Raw genomic sequence first — 17,498 nt, forward strand, 5'->3', positions numbered from 1 at the left:
GTGGGTGGGACAGTGGGCGTGGTTTAGAAAAAGGGGGAGGGGCTTTGTGTCCCTCTTTCTCTTGCCCAAAAGTTGGGAGGTATGTATAGGTCCTGTATCCTCCGGGTCCCTCCTGTATGACCTATACACTATAGGTCCTGTATCCTCCGGGTCCCTCCTGTATGTGCGCTGTGGGCGCCATCTCTCCCGTATTGCCGCCCTGGGGCGCTGTGCACGTGACACGTACAGGGGATCACGCGGGTAATGAGGGGACGGCCGCCATCTTTCCGGAGACCACAGGCGGCGCGCGCTCCCGTCACGTCAGACAGAATAACTTCATTCCCTTGGAGTTCACTCACAAATAAGAGGCTGGAGCCAATGGGAGCGCCGTGACGTCACTGGGCCACGCCCACCCGCAGAGACCGGAAGCGATGGCGGCGGCGGCCGGGACTGTGGAGGCCAAGACGGTGGTGATTGGCGGCGGCATCGCCGGAGTCACGTGCGCGGAGCAAGTGAGAGGCGGGGCATAGACTATGAGCTCATACACAGACACTTATGACGTCACTCTCACCAAGTGACAAGATGTTTGTCTAGTTGGTGACGCTTCAGCATGACCCTAGATTGCCCTCTGACCTTTACTGTGACCTCACTGTGACCTTCTGTCCTCTCTTTCTGCCTTTTACCTTCCTGAGCTTCTCCTTTTCTATTTTTAGTGACTTTTTAAGCTCAGATTTATAAAAACAAAGTAAATAAATAATACTCGTGTAGCTCCTCCCATCACCTGCAGGGCGCAGGGTCACGACCCGAGGGTTTAGGTGCAAATTATCTGCTTCTTTTTAGGCCCAAATATATATAAGAAATGCAAAAGAGGCGCAAAACAGGGAAAGTGAAAGTCCTCCTCATCATGCTGCTCTCATTGTGTCATCATGTGACTAGGACGACCCCTTACCATGTATCAGGGGCTTCAGCAGAGATGACCTCTGACCTTACAGAGTCCCTGAGTGTCTCCATCAGTGGGGTCTATGTGCTGGATGACCCCACCACCAGGCACAGGGGTCACTGTCTTGTATGGGCCCGGGGCCTCAGTGCTGAGCAGTAATGGTGGAGACATCCAGGAGAGCGCTGTACCCAGCCACCGGTGTCACCTCACAAGCCGATGGTGGGGGGGTACAGTGTGGACCTTACATGGAGGACACGGCTCCAGATCAGAGGATGGCTGCAGGAGACCGGGGACTCACATGGAGGACTATGCTCCAGCTACAGCTCAGAGGAGAGAATAATACTGGAGACCCCAGAGCAGATGATAATAGTGGAGACCCCAGAGCAGAGAATAATAATAGTGGAGACCCCCGAGCAGAGAATAATAATAGTGGAGACCCCAGAGCAGATGATAATAATACTGGAGACCCCAGAGCAGATAATAATACTGGAGACCCCAGAGCAGATGATAATAGTGGAGACCCCAGAGCAGAGAATAATAGTGGAGACCCCAGAGCAGAGAATAATAGTGGAGACCCCAGAGCAGAGAATAATAGTGGTGACCCCAGAGCAGATGATAATAATAGTGGAGACCCCAGAGCAGATGATAATAATAGTGGAGACCCCAGAGCAGATGATAATAATAGTGGAGACCCCAGAGCAGATGATAATAATAGTGGAGACCCCAGAGCAGATGATAATAATAGTGGAGACCCCAGAGCAGACGATAATAGTGGAGACCCCAGAGCAGACGATAATAGTGGAGACCCCAGAGCAGACGATAATAGTGGAGACCCCAGAGCAGACGATAATAGTGGAGACCCCAGAGCAGATGATAATAGTGGGGACCCCAGAGGAGATGATAATAGTGGGGACCCCAGAGGAGATGATAATAGTGGGGACCCCAGAGGAGATGATAATAGTGGGGACCCCAGAGGAGATGATAATAGTGGGGACCCCAGAGCAGATGATAATAGTGGAGACCCCAGAGCAGATGATAATAGTGGAGACCCCAGAGCAGACGATAATAGTGGAGACCCCAGAGCAGACGATAATAGTGGGGACCCCAGAGCACATGATAATAGTGGAGACCCCAGAGCAGACGATAATAGTGGAGACCCCAGAGCAGACGATAATAGTGGAGACCCCAGAGGAGACGATAATAGTGGTGACCCCAGAGCAGATGATAATACTGGAGACCCCAGAGCAGATGATAATAGTGGTGACCCCAGAGCAGACGATAATAGTGGAGACCCCAGAGGAGACGATAATAGTGGTGACCCCAGAGCAGATGATAATAGTGGTGACCCCAGAGCAGATGATAATAGTGGTGACCCCAGAGCAGATGATAATAGTGGTGACCCCAGAGCAGACGATAATAGTGGTGACCCCAGAGCAGATGATAATAGTGGTGACCCCAGAGCAGACGATAATAGTGGTGACCCCAGAGCAGACGATAATAGTGGAGACCCCAGAGCAGACGATAATAGTGGTGACCCCAGAGCAGACGATAATAGTGGTGACCCCAGAGCAGACGATAATAGTGGTGACCCCAGAGCAGACGATAATAGTGGTGACCCCAGAGCAGACGATAATAGTGGAGACCCCAGAGCACATGATAATAGTGGTGACCCCAGAGCAGACGATAATAGTGGAGACCCCAGAGCAGACGATAATTGTGGAGACCCCAGAGCAGACATAAGAATAAATCCTCTCCTGGCTCCTTCTCTGCTCTATGCGCCACTTCTGCAGCTTCTTCTCACCTACATGCGCCACTCTGCTCATTGTCCTGCGCTGTGCTGCACCACGGGCAGGAGAGAACCCAGGAGCAGTACAATATAGTTGACAAGTTCTTTACCTCTCCCGGGTCTTCTGCTCTGGGTCCTAATTCCACCGCATACAACCAGAACATAGCTGCAGGAGAGGACCCGGCAGCAGTGAGGACACAGAGCGGAGCAGCAGGAGAGGACCCGGCAGCAGTGAGCACACAGAGCTGAGCTGCAGGAGAGGACCCGGCAGCAGTGAGGACACAGCGGAGCTGCAGGAGAGAACCCGGCAGCAGTGAGGACACAGAGCGGAGCTGCAGGAGAGGACCCGGCAGCAGTGAGGACACAGCGGAGCTGCAGGAGAGGACCCGGCAGCAGTGAGGACACAGAGCGGAGCTGCAGGAGAGGACCCGGCAGCAGTGAGGACACAGAGCGGAGCTGCAGGAGAGGACCCGGCAGCAGTGAGGACACAGAGCGGAGCAGCAGGAGAGGACCCGGCAGCAGTGAGGACACAGAGCAGAGCCGCAGGAGAGGACCCGGCAGCAGTGAGGACACAGAGCAGAGCCGCAGGAAAGGACCCGGCAGCAGTGAGGACACAGAGCGGAGCAGCAGGAGAGGACCCAGCAGCAGTGAGGACACAGAGCGGAGCTGCAGGAGAGGACCCGGCAGCAGTGAGGACACAGAGCAGAGCCGCAGGAGAGAACCCAGCAGCAGTGAGGACACAGAGCAGAGCCGCAGGAGAGGACCCGGCAGCAGTGAGGACACAGAGCGGAGCAGCAGGAGAGGACCCAGCAGCAGTGAGGACACAGAGCGGAGCAGCAGGAGAGGAGTCGGGAGCAGTGAGCACACAGAGCGGAGCAGCAGGAGAGGACCCGGCAGCAGTGAGGACACAGAGCGGAGCTGCAGGAGAGGACCCGGCAGCAGTGAGGACACAGAGCGGAGCTGCAGGAGAGGACCCGGCAGCAGTGAGGACACAGAGCGGAGCAGCAGGAGAGGACCCAGCAGCAGTGAGGACACAGAGCGGAGCTGCAGGAGAGGACCCGGCAGCAGTGAGGACACAGAGCGGAGCAGCAGGAGAGGAGTCAGGAGCAGTGAGGACACAGAGCGGAGCAGCAGGAGAGGAGTCGGGAGCAGTGAGGACACAGAGCGGAGCTGCAGGAGAGGACCCGGCAGCAGTGAGGACACAGAGCGGAGCTGCAGGAGAGGACCCGGCAGCAGTGAGGACACAGAGCGGAGCTGCAGGAGAGGACCCGGCAGCAGTGAGGACACAGAGCGGAGCTGCAGGAGAGGACCCGGCAGCAGTGAGGACACAGAGCGGAGCAGCAGGAGAGAACCCGGCAGCAGTGAGGACACAGAGCGGAGCTGCAGGAGAGGAGTCGGGAGCAGTGAGGACACAGAGCGGAGCTGCAGGAGAGGACCCGGCAGCAGTGAGGACACAGAGCGGAGCTGCAGGAGAGGACCCGGCAGCAGTGAGGACACAGAGCGGAGCTGCAGGAGAGGACCCGGCAGCAGTGAGGACACAGAGCGGAGCTGCAGGAGAGGACCCGGCAGCAGTGAGGACACAGAGCGGAGCTGCAGGAGAGGACCCGGCAGCAGTGAGGACACAGAGCGGAGCAGCAGGAGAGGACCCGGCAGCAGTGAGGACACAGAGCGGAGCTGCAGGAGAGGACCCGGGAGCAGTGAGGACACAGAGCGGAGCAGCAGGAGAGGAGTCAGGAGCAGTGAGGACACAGAGCGGAGCAGCAGGAGAGGAGTCGGGAGCAGTGAGGACACAGAGCGGAGCTGCAGGAGAGAACCCGGCAGCAGTGAGGACACAGAGCGGAGCTGCAGGAGAGGAGTCGGGAGCAGTGAGCGCACAGAGCGGAGCTGCAGGAGAGGACCCGGCAGCAGTGAGGACACAGAGCGGAGCTGCAGGAGAGGACCCGGCAGCAGTGAGGACACAGAGCGGAGCTGCAGGAGAGGACCCGGCAGCAGTGAGGACACAGAGCGGAGCTGCAGGAGAGGACCCGGCAGCAGTGAGGACACAGAGCGGAGCTGCAGGAGAGGACCCGGCAGCAGTGAGGACACAGAGCGGAGCTGCAGGAGAGGACCCGGCAGCAGTGAGGACACAGAGCGGAGCTGCAGGAGAGGACCCGGCAGCAGTGAGGACACAGAGCGGAGCTGCAGGAGAGGACCCGGCAGCAGTGAGGACACAGAGCTGAGCTGCAGGAGAGGACCCTGCAGCAGTGAGGACACAGAGCGGAGCTGCAGGAGAGGACCCGGCAGCAGTGAGGACACAGAGCGGAGCTGCAGGAGAGGACCCGGCAGCAGAGAGGACCCGGCAGCAGTGAGGACACAGAGCGGAGCTGCAGGAGAGGACCCGGCAGCAGTGAGGACACAGAGCGGAGCTGCAGGAGAGGACCCGGCAGCAGTGAGGACACAGAGCGGAGCTGCAGGAGAGGACCCGGCAGCAGTGAGGACACAGAGCGGAGCTGCAGGAGTGGACCCGGCAGCAGTGAGGACACAGAGCGGAGCTGCAGGAGAGGACCCGGCAGCAGTGAGGACACAGAGCGGAGCTGCAGGAGAGGACCCGGCAGCAGTGAGGACACAGAGCGGAGCTGCAGGAGAGGACCCGGCAGCAGTGAGGACACAGAGCGGAGCCGCAGGAGAGGACCCGGCAGCAGTGAGGACACAGAGCGGAGCCGCAGGAGAGGACCCGGCAGCAGTGAGGACACAGAGCGGAGCCGCAGGAGAGGACCCGGCAGCAGTGAGGACACAGAGCGGAGCCGCAGGAGAGGACCCGGCAGCAGTGAGGACACAGAGCGGAGCCGCAGGAGAGGACCCGGCAGCAGTGAGGACACAGAGCGGAGCCGCAGGAGAGGACCCGGCAGCAGTGAGGACACAGAGCGGAGCCGCAGGAGAGGACCCGGCAGCAGTGAGGACACAAAGCGGAGCCGCAGGAGAGGACCCGGCTGCAGTGAGGACACAGAGCGGAGCTGCAGGAGAGGACCCGGCTGCAGTGAGGACACAGAGCGGAGCTGCAGGAGAGGACCCGGCAGCAGTGAGGACACAGCGGAGCTGCAGGAGAGGACACGGCAGCAGTGAGGACACAGAGCGGAGCAGCAGGAGAGGAGTCGGGAGCAGTGAGGACACAGAGAGGAGCAGCAGGAGAGGACCCGGCAGCAGTGAGGACACAGAGCGGAGCAGCAGGAGAGGACCCGGCAGCAGTGAGGACACAGAGCGGAGCTGCAGGAGAGGACCCGGCAGCAGTGAGGACACAGAGCGGAGCTGCAGGAGAGGACCCGGCAGCAGTGAGGACACAGAGCGGAGCTGCAGGAGAGGACCCGGCAGCAGTGAGGACACAGAGCGGAGCTGCAGGAGAGGACCCGGCAGCAGTGAGAACACAGAGCGGAGCTGCAGGAGAGGACCCGGCAGCAGTGAGGACACAGAGCGGAGCTGCAGGAGAGGACCCGGCAGCAGTGAGGACACAGAGCGGAGCTGCAGGAGAGGACCCGGCAGCAGTGAGGACACAGAGCGGAGCTGCAGGAGAGGACCCGGCAGCAGTGAGGACACAGAGCGGAGCTGCAGGAGAGGACCCGGCAGCAGTGAGGACACAGAGCGGAGCTGCAGGAGAGGACCCGGCAGCAGTGAGGACACAGAGCGGAGCTGCAGGAGAGGACCCGGCAGCAGTGAGGACACAGAGCGGAGCTGCAGGAGAGGACCCGGCAGCAGTGAGGACACAGAGCGGAGCAGCAGGAGAGGACCCGGCAGCACTACCCGGCCTCCTGCACCAATGATCTGTCATCAGTTACCACCTTTTAGTTGAGATGAATGTGGCTGCACTTTATGTACATGCTCAGTGGTGAGGCTCCTCCACTATAGATCAGAGGAATAAGGAGAAGGAAATCCTGCCCTCATCTCATCACTACTGGAGGGACCGGGACTTTCTCACTGACTCCAGACCTGCTGTTATGTCTCCTCCTGATATCATCTGATTGTGATCTCCTCCTGATATCATCTGATTGTGATCTCCTCATGATATCATCTGATTGTGATCTCCTCCTGATATCATCTGATTGTGATCTCCTCCTGATATCATCTGATTGTGATCTCCTCCTGATATCATCTGATTGTGATCTCCTCCTGATATCATCTGATTGTGATCTCCTCCTGATATCATCTGATTGTGATCTCCTCCTAATGTCATCTGAGTGTCAGCTCCTCCTGATGTCGTCTGATTGTGATCTCCTCCTGATATCATCTGATTGTGATCTCCTCCTGATATCATCTGATTGTGATCTCCTCATGATATCATCTGATTGTGATCTCCTCCTGATATCATCTGATTGTGATCTCCTCCTGATATCATCTGATTGTGATCTCCTCCTGATATCATCTGATTGTGATCTCCTCCTGATATCATCTGATTGTGATCTCCTCCTGATATCATCTGATTGTGATCTCCTCCTAATGTCATCTGAGTGTCAGCTCCTCCTGATGTCGTCTGATTGTGATCTCCTCCTGATATCTGATCTCCTCCTGATGTCTGACTGTAATCTCCTGATGTCTGATTGTCAGCTCCTCCTGATATCATCTGATTGTCAGCTCCTCCTCATATCGTCTGATTGTCAGCTCCTCCTCATATCGTGTGATTGTCGGCTCCTCCTCATGTCGTCTGATTGTCGGCTCCTCCTCATGTCGTCTGATTGTCGGCTCCTCCTCATGTCGTCTGATTGTCGGCTCCTCCTCATGTCGTCTGATTGTCGGCTCCTCCTCATGTCGTCTGATTGTCGGCTCCTCCTCATGTCGTCTGATTGTCGGCTCCTCCTCATGTCGTCTGATTGTGATCTCCTCCTGATATCATCTGATTGTGATCTCCTCCTGATATCATCTGATTGTGATCTCCTCCTGATATCATCTGATTGTGATCTCCTCCTGATATCATCTGATTGTGATCTCCTCCTGATATCATCTGATTGTGATCTCCTCCTGATATCATCTGATTGTGATCTCCTCCTGATATCATCTGATTGTGATCTCCTCCTGATATCATCTGATTGTGATCTCCTCCTGATATCATCTGATTGTGATCTCCTCCTGATATCATCTGATTGTGATCTCCTCCTGATATCATCTGATTGTGATCTCCTCCTGATATCATCTGATTGTGATCTCCTCCTGATATCATCTGATTGCGAGCTCCTCCTGATATCATCTGATTGCGAGCTCCTCCTGATATCATCTGATTGCGAGCTCCTCCTGATATCATCTGATTGCGAGCTCCTCCTGATATCATCTGATTGCGAGCTCCTCCTGATATCATCTGATTGCGAGCTCCTCCTGATATCATCTGATTGTGAGCTCCTCCTGATATCATCTGATTGTCGGCTCCTCCTGATATCATCTGATTGTCGGCTCCTCCTGATATCATCTGATTGTCGGCTCCTCCTGATGTCATCTGAGTGTCAGCTCCTCCTGATATCTGATCTCCTCCTGATGTCTGACTGTAATCTCCTGATGTCTGATTGTCGGCTCCTCCTCATGTCATCTGATTGTCAGCTCCTCCTGATATCATCTGATTGTCGGCTCCTCCTGATATCTGATCCCCTCCTGATGTCTGATCTCCTCTTGATGTCTGATCTCCTCCTGATGTCTGATCCCCTCCTGATGTCTGATCTCCTCCTGATGTCTGATCTCCTCCTGATGTTTGATCTCCTCCTGATGTCTGATCCCCTCCTGATGTCTGATCCCCTCCTGATGTCTGATCCCCTCCTGATGTCTGATCTCCTCCTGATGTCTGATCTCCTCCTGATGTCTGATCTCCTCCTGATGTCTGATCTCCTCCTGATGTCTGATCCCCTTCTGATGTCTGATCTCCTCCTGATGTCTGATCCCCTCCTGATGTCTGATCCCCTCCTGATGTCTGATCCCCTCCTGATGTCTGATCCCCTCCTGATGTCTGATCCCCTCCTGATGTCTGATCCCCTCCTGATGTCTGATCCCCTCCTGATGTCTGATCCCCTCCTGATATCTGATCCCCTCCTGATATCTGATCCCCTCCTGATATCTGATCTCCTCCTGATGTCTGACTGTAATCTCCTGATGTCTGATTGTCGGCTCCTCCTCATGTCATCTGATTGTCGGCTCCTCCTGATATCTGATCCCCTCCTGATGTCTGATCCCCTCCTGATGTCTGATCCCCTCCTGATGTCTGATCTCCTCCTGATGTCTGATCTCCTCCTGATGTCTGATCTCCTCCTGATGTCTGATCTCCTCCTGATGTCTGATCTCCTCCTGATGTCTGATCTCCTCCTGATGTCTGATCTCCTCCTGATGTCTGATCTCCTCCTGATGTCTGATCTCCTCCTGATGTCTGATCTCCTCCTGATGTCTGATCTCCTCCTGATGTCTGATCTCCTCCTGATGTCTGATCTCCTCCTGATGTCTGATCTCCTCCTGATGTCTGATCTCCTCCTGATGTCTGATCTCCTCCTGATGTCTGATCTCCTCCTGATGTCTGATCCCCTCCTGATGTCTGATCTCCTCCTGATGTCTGATCTCCTCCTGATGTCTGATCTCCTCCTGATGTCTGATCTCCTCCTGATGTCTGATCCCCTTCTGATGTCTGATCTCCTCCTGATGTCTGATCCCCTCCTGATGTCTGATCCCCTCCTGATGTCTGATCCCCTCCTGATGTCTGATCCCCTCCTGATGTCTGATCCCCTCCTGATGTCTGATCCCCTCCTGATGTCTGATCCCCTCCTGATGTCTGATCCCCTCCTGATGTCTGATCCCCTCCTGATATCTGATCCCCTCCTGATATCTGATCCCCTCCTGATATCTGATCCCCTCCTGATATCTGATCCCCTCCTGATATCTGATCTCCTCCTGATGTCTGACTGTAATCTCCTGATGTCTGATTGTCGGCTCCTCCTCATGTCATCTGATTGTCAGCTCCTCCTGATATCATCTGATTGTCGGCTCCTCCTGATATCTGATCTCCTCCTGATATCTGATCCCCTCCTGATGTCTGATCTCCTCCTGATGTCTGATCTCCTCCTGATGTCTGATCTCCTCCTGATGTCTGATCTCCTCCTGATATCTGATCCCCTCCTGACGTCTGATCCCCTCCTGACGTCTGATCCCCTCCTGACGTCTGATCCCCTCCTGACGTCTGATCCCCTCCTGACGTCTGATCTCCTCCTGACGTCTGATCTCCTCCTGACGTCTGATCTCCTCCTGACGTCTGATCTCCTCCTGACGTCTGATCTCCTCCTGACGTCTGATCTCCTCCTGACGTCTGATCTCCTCCTGACGTCTGATCTCCTCCTGACGTCTGATCTCCTCCTGACGTCTGATCTCCTCCTGACGTCTGATCTCCTCCTGACGTCTGATCTCCTCCTGACGTCTGATCTCCTCCTGACGTCTGATCTCCTCCTGACGTCTGATCTCCTCCTGACGTCTGATCTCCTCCTGACGTCTGATCTCCTCCTGACGTCTGATCTCCTCCTGACGTCTGATCTCCTCCTGACGTCTGATCTCCTCCTGACGTCTGATCTCCTCCTGACGTCTGATCTCCTCCTGACGTCTGATCTCCTCCTGACGTCTGATCTCCTCCTGACGTCTGATCTCCTCCTGACGTCTGATCTCCTCCTGACGTCTGATCTCCTCCTGACGTCTGATCTCCTCCTGACGTCTGATCTCCTCCTGACGTCTGATCTCCTCCTGACGTCTGATCTCCTCCTGACGTCTGATCTCCTCCTGACGTCTGATCTCCTCCTGACGTCTGATCTCCTCCTGACGTCTGATCTCCTCCTGATGTCTGATCTCCTCCTGATGTCTGATCTCCTCCTGATGTCTGATCTCCTCCTGATGTCTGATCTCCTCCTGATGTCTGATCGTCGGCTCCTCCTCATGTCGTCTGATTGTCGGCTCCTCCTCATGTCGTCTGATTGTCGGCTCCTCCTCATGTCGTCTGATTGTCGGCTCCTCCTCATGTCGTCTGATTGTCGGCTCCTCCTGATATCTGATCTCCTGATGTTGATGTTTCAGCTCTCGCTGCAGTTTCCCGCGGATCCCGTGTATCTCCTGACGGCGGCGCCGCTCATTAAGGCAGTGACTAACCTCAGGCAGGTAATGGCCCCCTGTGTGTATGTGGTGTTACAGCGCCCCCCGGTGTCCATGTTATGACCCTGCGGCTGTGCTCCTCAGGTCTCCCGCACGCTAGAGGAGTTTGATGTGGAGGAGCAGACGAGCGGCGCCCTGCAGTCTCACTATCCCAATATTAAGGTGGTGCATTCAGCAGTGAAGGAGTTAAAGGCGGCAGAGCAGGTGAGTGCAGGTAGGTAGCGCTGGCACTCGGGGTGCGGTCACACCTTCAGTTCTTCAGATGCAGTTTTCAAAGCCAAAAGCAGCTGTGGGTGACACTGGGTGAGCACCTACCTCCCACTTATCCACTCCTGGTCTGGAAAACTGCATCTGATAACTGAGTGTGTGAACGCGCCCTGAGTTACCCCTCACTATGTCTGGTGCGATGTTCTGCAGACGCTGGTCACTGAGGACGGGACGTGCTACCACTATGAGCAGCTGTGTGTGTGCACCGGGGCCCGGCCACGCCTCATCCTGGAGGGGAGCCGCTACGTGCTGGGGATCCGAGATACAGACAGCGCCCAGGTAAGTGCCCCTCCCCCAGTCCTGGCACCCCTGACTGTAATACAGACAGCGCCCAGGTAAGTGCCCCTCCCCCAGCCCTGGCACCCCTGACCGTAATACAGACAGCGCCCAGGTAAGTGCCCCTCCCCCAGCCCTGACACCCCTGACCGTAATACAGACAGCGCCCAGGTAAGTGCCCCTCCCACAGCCCTGGCACCCCTGACCATAATACAGACAGCGCCCAGGTAAGTGCCCCTCCCCCAGCCCTGGCACCCCTGACCGTAATACAGACAGCGCCCAGGTAAGTGCCCCTCCCCCAGCCCTGACACCCCTGACCGTAATACAGACAGCGCCCAGGTAAGTGCCCCTCCCCCAGCCCTGACACCCCTGACCGTAATACAGACAGCGCCCAGGTAAGTGCCCCTCCCCCAGCCCTGGCACCCCTGACCATAATACAGACAGCGCCCAGGTAAGTGCCCCTCCCCCAGCCCTGACACCCCTGACCGTAATACAGACAGCGCCCAGGTAAGTGCCCCTCCCCCAGTCCTGGCACCCCTGACCGTAATACAGACAGCGCCCAGGTAAGTGCCTCTCCCCCAGCCCTGGCACCCCTGACCGTAATACAGACAGCGCCCAGGTAAGTGCCCCTCCCCCAGTCCTGGCACCCCTGACCGTAATACAGACCACGCCCAGGTAAGTGCCTCTCCCCCAGCCCTGGCACCCCTGACCGTAATACAGACAGCGCCCAGGTAAGTGCCCCTCCCCCAGTCCTGGCACCCCTGACCGTAATACAGACAGCGCCCAGGTAACTGCCCCTCCCCCAGCCCTGGCACCCCTGACCGTAATACAGACAGCGCCCAGGTAAGTGCCCCTCCCCCAGCCCTGGCACCCCTGACCGTAATACAGACAGCGCCCAGGTAAGTGCCCCTCCCCCAGCCCTGGCACCCCTGACCGTAATACAGACAGCGCCCAGGTAACTGCCCCTCCCCCAGCCCTGGCACCCCTGACCGTAATACAGACAGCGCCCAGGTAAGTGCCCCTCCCCCAGCCCTGGCCCCCCTGACCGTAATACAGACAGCGCCCAGGTAACTGCCCCTCCCACAGCCCTGGCACCCCTGACCGTAATACAGACAGCGCCCAGGTAACTGCCCCTCCCCCAGCCCTGACACCCCTGACCGTAATACAGACAGCGCCCAGGTAAGTGCCCCTCCCCCAGCCCTGGCACCCCTGACCGTAATACAGACAGCGCCCAGGTAAGTGCCCCTCCCACAGCCCTGGCACCCCTGACCGTAATACAGACAGCGCCCAGGTAAGTGCCCCTCCCACAGCCCTGGCACCCCTGACCGTAATACAGACAGCGCCCAGGTAAGTGCCCCTCCCCCAGCCCTGGCACCCCTGACCGTAATACAGACAGCGCCCAGGTAAGTGCCCTTCCCCCAGCCCTGACACCCCTGACCGTAATACAGACAGCGCCCAGGTAAGTGCCCCTCCCCCAGCTCTGGCACCCCTGACCGTAATACAGACAGCGCCCAGGTAAGTGCCCCTCCCCCAGCCCTGACACCCCTGACCCTAATACAGACAGCGCCCAGGTAAGTGCCCCTCCCCCAGCCCTGACACCCCTGACCCTAATACAGACAGTGCCCAGGTAAGTGCCTCTCCCCCAGCCCTGGCACCCCTGACCGTAATACAGACAGTGCCCAGGTAAGTGCCTCTCCCCCAGCCCTGGCACCCCTGACCGTAATACAGACAGCGCCCAGGTAAGTGCCCCTCCCACAGCCCTGGCCCCCCTGACCGTAATACAGACAGTGCCCAGGTAAGTGCCTCTCCCCCAGCCCTGGCACCCCTGACCGTAATACAGACAGCGCCCAGGTAAGTGCCCCTCCCCCAGTCCTGGCACCCCTGACCGTAATACAGACAGCGCCCAGGTAAGTGCCCCTCCCCCAGCCCTGGCACCCCTGACCGTAATACAGACAGCGCCCAGGTAAGTGCCCCTCCCCCAGTCCTGGCACCCCTGACCGTAATACAGACAGCGCCCAGGTAAGTGCCCCTCCCCCAGCCCTGGCACCCCTGACCGTAATACAGACAGCGCCCAGGTAAGTGCCCCTCCCCCAGCCCTGGCACCCCTGACCGTAATACAGACAGCGCCCAGGTAAGTGCCCCTCCCCCAGCCCTGGCACCCCTGACCGTAATACAGACAGCGCCCAGGTAACTGCCCCTCCCCCAGCCCTGGCACCCCTGACCGTAATACAGACAGCGCCCAGGTAAGTGCCCCTCCCCCAGTCCTGGCACCCCTGACCGTAATACAGACAGCGCCCAGGTAAGTGCCCCTCCCCCAGCCCTGACACCCCTGACCGTAATACAGACAGCGCCCAGGTAAGTGCCCCTCCCCCAGCCCTGACACCCCTGACCGTAATACAGACAGCGACCAGGTAAGTGCCCCTCCCCCAGTCCTGGCACCCCTGACCCTAATACAGACAGCGCCCAGGTAAGTGCCCCTCCCACAGCCCTGGCACCCCTGACCGTAATACAGACAGCGCCCAGGTAAGTGCCCCTCCCCCAGCCCTGACACCCCTGACCGTAATACAGACAGCGCCCAGGTAAGTGCCCCTCCCCCAGCCCTGACACCCCTGACCGTAATACAGACAGCGCCCAGGTAAGTGCCCCTCCCACAGCCCTGGCACCCCTGACCGTAATACAGACAGCGCCCAGGTAAGTGCCCCTCCCCCAGCCCTGGCACCCCTGACCGTAATACAGACAGCGCCCAGGTAAGTGCCCTTCCCCCAGCCCTGACACCCCTGACCGTAATACAGACAGCGCCCAGGTAAGTGCCCCTCCCCCAGCTCTGGCACCCCTGACCGTAATACAGACAGCGCCCAGGTAAGTGCCCCTCCCCCAGCCCTGGCACCCCTGACCGTAATACAGACAGCGCCCAGGTAAGTGCCCCTCCCCCAGCCGTGGCACCCCTGACCGTAATACAGACAGCGCCCAGGTAAGTGCCCCTCCCCCAGTCCTGGCACCCCTGACCCTAATACAGACAGCGCCCAGGTAAGTGCCCCTCCCACAGCCCTGGCACCCCTGACCGTAATACAGACAGCGCCCAGGTAAGTGCCCCTCCCCCAGCCCTGGCACCCCTGACCGTAATACAGACAGCGCCCAGGTAAGTGCCCCTCCCCCAGCCCTGGCACCCCTGACCGTAATACAGACAGCGCCCAGGTAAGTGCCCCTCCCCCAGCCCTGGCACCCCTGACCGTAATACAGACAGCGCCCAGGTAAGTGCCCCTCCCCCAGTCCTGACACCCCTGACCGTAATACAGACAGCGCCCAGGTAAGTGCCCCTCCCCCAGCCCTGGCACCCCTGACCGTAATACAGACAGCGCCCAGGTAAGTGCCCCTCCCCCAGTCCTGGCACCCCTGACCGTAATACAGACAGCGCCCAGGTAAGTGCCCCACCCCCAGCCCTGGCACCCCTGACCGTAATACAGACAGCGCCCAGGTAAGTGCCCCTCCCCCAGCCCTGGCACCCCTGACCGTAATACAGACAGCGCCCAGGTAAGTGCCCCTCCCCCAGCCCTGGCACCCCTGACCGTAATACAGACAGCGCCCAGGTAACTGCCCCTCCCCCAGCCCTGGCACCCCTGACCGTAATACAGACAGCGCCCAGGTAAGTGCCCCTCCCCCAGCCCTGGCACCCCTGACCGTAATACAGACAGCGCCCAGGTAAGTGCCCCTCCCCCAGCCCTGGCACCCCTGACCGTAATACAGACAGCGCCCAGGTAAGTGCCCCTCCCCCAGCCCTGGCACCCCTGACCGTAATACAGACAGCGCCCAGGTAAGTGCCCCTCCCCCAGCCCTGGCACCCCTGACCGTAATACAGACAGCGCCCAGGTAAGTGCCCCTCCCCCAGCCCTGACACCCCTGACCGTAATACAGACAGCGCCCAGGTAAGTGCCCCTCCCCCAGCCCTGGCACCCCTGACCGTAATACAGACAGCGCCCAGGTAAGTGCCCCTCCCCCAGCCCTGGCACCCCTGACCGTAATACAGACAGCGCCCAGGTAAGTGCCCCTCCCCCAGCCCTGGCACCCCTGACCGTAATACAGACAGCGCCCAGGTAAGTGCCCCTCCCCCAGCCCTGGCACCTCTGACCCCCCCCCCTCTCTATCCATGTTACAGGCCTTCCAGCAGCATCTGGCGCAGGCGCGGCGTGTGATGGTTGTGGGCAATGGCGGGATCGCCCTGGAGCTGGTGTAAGTGGAGATCATCCCTGCTGACACAAAGTAACGAAACTGCAGCTAGAGCCTCGCACAGGGACATTACAGCCAGATCTCTCCCCCGTCCGCCTCTCCCCCGTCCGCCTCGTCCCTTTCCGGGGTCTCTCGTCAGTCTCTCTCTCCCAGGTACGAGATGTCTCTCTCTCCCCCCTCCCGGGTACGAGATGTCTCTCTCTCCCCCCTCCCGGGTACGAGATGTCTCTCTCTCCCCTCACGGGTACAACATGTCTCTCTCTCTCCCCCCTCCAGGGTACAACGTGTCTCTCTCTCTCTCCCCCTTCCCGGGTACAACATGTCTCTCTCTCTCCCCCTTCCCGGGTACGAGATGTCTCTCTCTCTCTCTCTCCCCCCTCCGGGGTACGACATGTCTCTCTCTCTCCCCCCTCCGGGGTACGACATGTCTCTCTCTCTCCCCCTTCCTGGGTACAAGATGTCTCTCTCTCCCCCCTACCGGGTACGAGATGTCTCTCTCTCTCTCTCTCCCCCCTCCCGGGTACGAGATCTCTCTCTCTCTCTCTCTCTCTCTCTCTCTGTCTCTCTCTCTCTGTCTCTGTCTCTGTCTCTCTCTCTCTCCCCCCTCCCGGGTACGGCATGTCTCTCTCTCTCTCCCCCCTCCCGGGTACGGCATGTCTCTCTCTCTCTCCCCCCTCCGGGTTACGACATTTCTCTATCTCTCTCCCCCTTCCCGGGTACGAGATCTCTCTCTCTCCCCCCTCCCGGGTACGAGATGTCTCTCTCCCCCCTCCCGGGTACGAGATGTCTCTCTCTCCCCTCACGGGTACAACATGTCTCTCTCTCTCCCCCCTCCAAGGTACAACGTGTCTCTCTCTCTCTCCCCCTTCCCGGGTACAACATGTCTCTCTCTCTCCCCCTTCCCGGGTACGAGATGTCTCTCTCTCTCTCTCCCCCCTCCGGGGTACGACATGTCTCTCTCTCTCCCCCCTCCGGGGTACGACATGTCTCTCTCTCTCCCCCTTCCTGGGTACAAGATGTCTCTCTCTCCCCCCTACCGGGTACGAGATGTCTCTCTCTCTCTCCCCCCTCCCGGGTACGAGATCTCTCTCTCTCTCTCTCTCTCTGTCTCTCTCTCTCTGTCTCTGTCTCTCTCTCTCCCCCCTCCCGGGTACGGCATGTCTCTCTCTCTCTCCCCCCTCCCGGGTACGGCATGTCTCTCTCTCTCTCCCCCCTCCCGGGTACGGCATGTCTCTCTCTCTCTCCCCCCTCCCGGGTACGGCATGTCTCTCTCTCTCTCCCCCCTCCCGGGTACGGCATGTCTCTCTCTCTCTCCCCCCTCCCGGGTACGGCATGTCTCTCTCTCTCTCCCCCCTCCCGGGTACGGCATGTCTCTCTCTCTCTCCCCCCTCCCGGGTACGGCATGTCTCTCTCTCTCTCCCCCCTCCCGGGTACGGCATGTCTCTCTCTCTCTCCCCCCTCCCGGGTACGGCATGTCTCTCTCTCTCTCCCCCCTCCCGGGTACGGCATGTCTCTCTCTCTCTCCCCCCTCCCGGGTACGGCATGTCTCTCTCTCTCTCCCCCCTCCCGGGTACGGCATGTCTCTCTCTCTCTCCCCCCTCCCGGGTACGGCATGTCTCTCTCTCTCTCCCCCCTCCCGGGTACGGCATGTCTCTCTCTCTCTCCCCCCTCCCGGGTACGGCATGTCTCTCTCTCTCTCCCCCCTCCCGGGTACGGCATGTCTCTCTCTCTCTCCCCCCTCCCGGGTACGGCATGTCTCTCTCTCTCTCCCCCCTCCCGGGTACGGCATGTCTCTCTCTCTCTCCCCCCTCCCGGGTACGGCATGTCTCTCTCTCTCTCCCCCCTCCCGGGTACGGCATGTCTCTCTCTCTCTCCCCCCTCCCGGGTACGGCATGTCTCTCT

General features: G+C 58.8%; 2 protein-coding genes across 2 annotated transcripts in view; one reads left to right on the plus strand and one right to left on the minus strand.

The window, feature by feature from the left end:
- The first annotated feature begins 322 nt into the window (after positions 1-322).
- Positions 323-17,498, plus strand: part of PYROXD1 (pyridine nucleotide-disulphide oxidoreductase domain 1) — a 30,304-nt gene continuing 13,128 nt past the window's right edge. Inside the window, exons 1-5 of the mRNA XM_072144780.1 lie at positions 323-491; positions 10,755-10,835; positions 10,914-11,033; positions 11,247-11,375; positions 15,526-15,599. Of these exons, the coding sequence (XP_072000881.1) occupies positions 411-491; positions 10,755-10,835; positions 10,914-11,033; positions 11,247-11,375; positions 15,526-15,599 (485 nt within the window). The 5' untranslated portion in view covers positions 323-410. The remainder of the gene's footprint in view (positions 492-10,754; positions 10,836-10,913; positions 11,034-11,246; positions 11,376-15,525; positions 15,600-17,498) is intronic.
- On the minus strand, positions 8,274-10,559 carry LOC140128824 (uncharacterized; the record flags this gene model as incomplete). The annotated part of the gene is made up of 3 exons (XM_072150527.1): positions 8,274-8,733; positions 8,848-9,312; positions 9,679-10,559. Coding segments are annotated over 3 exons (1,806 nt in total), but the record flags the coding sequence as incomplete, so codon positions are not given.

The sequence above is a fragment of the Engystomops pustulosus genome, chromosome 4, assembly GCF_040894005.1.
Source record: "Engystomops pustulosus chromosome 4, aEngPut4.maternal, whole genome shotgun sequence".
Lineage (NCBI taxonomy): Eukaryota > Metazoa > Chordata > Amphibia > Anura > Leptodactylidae > Engystomops > Engystomops pustulosus.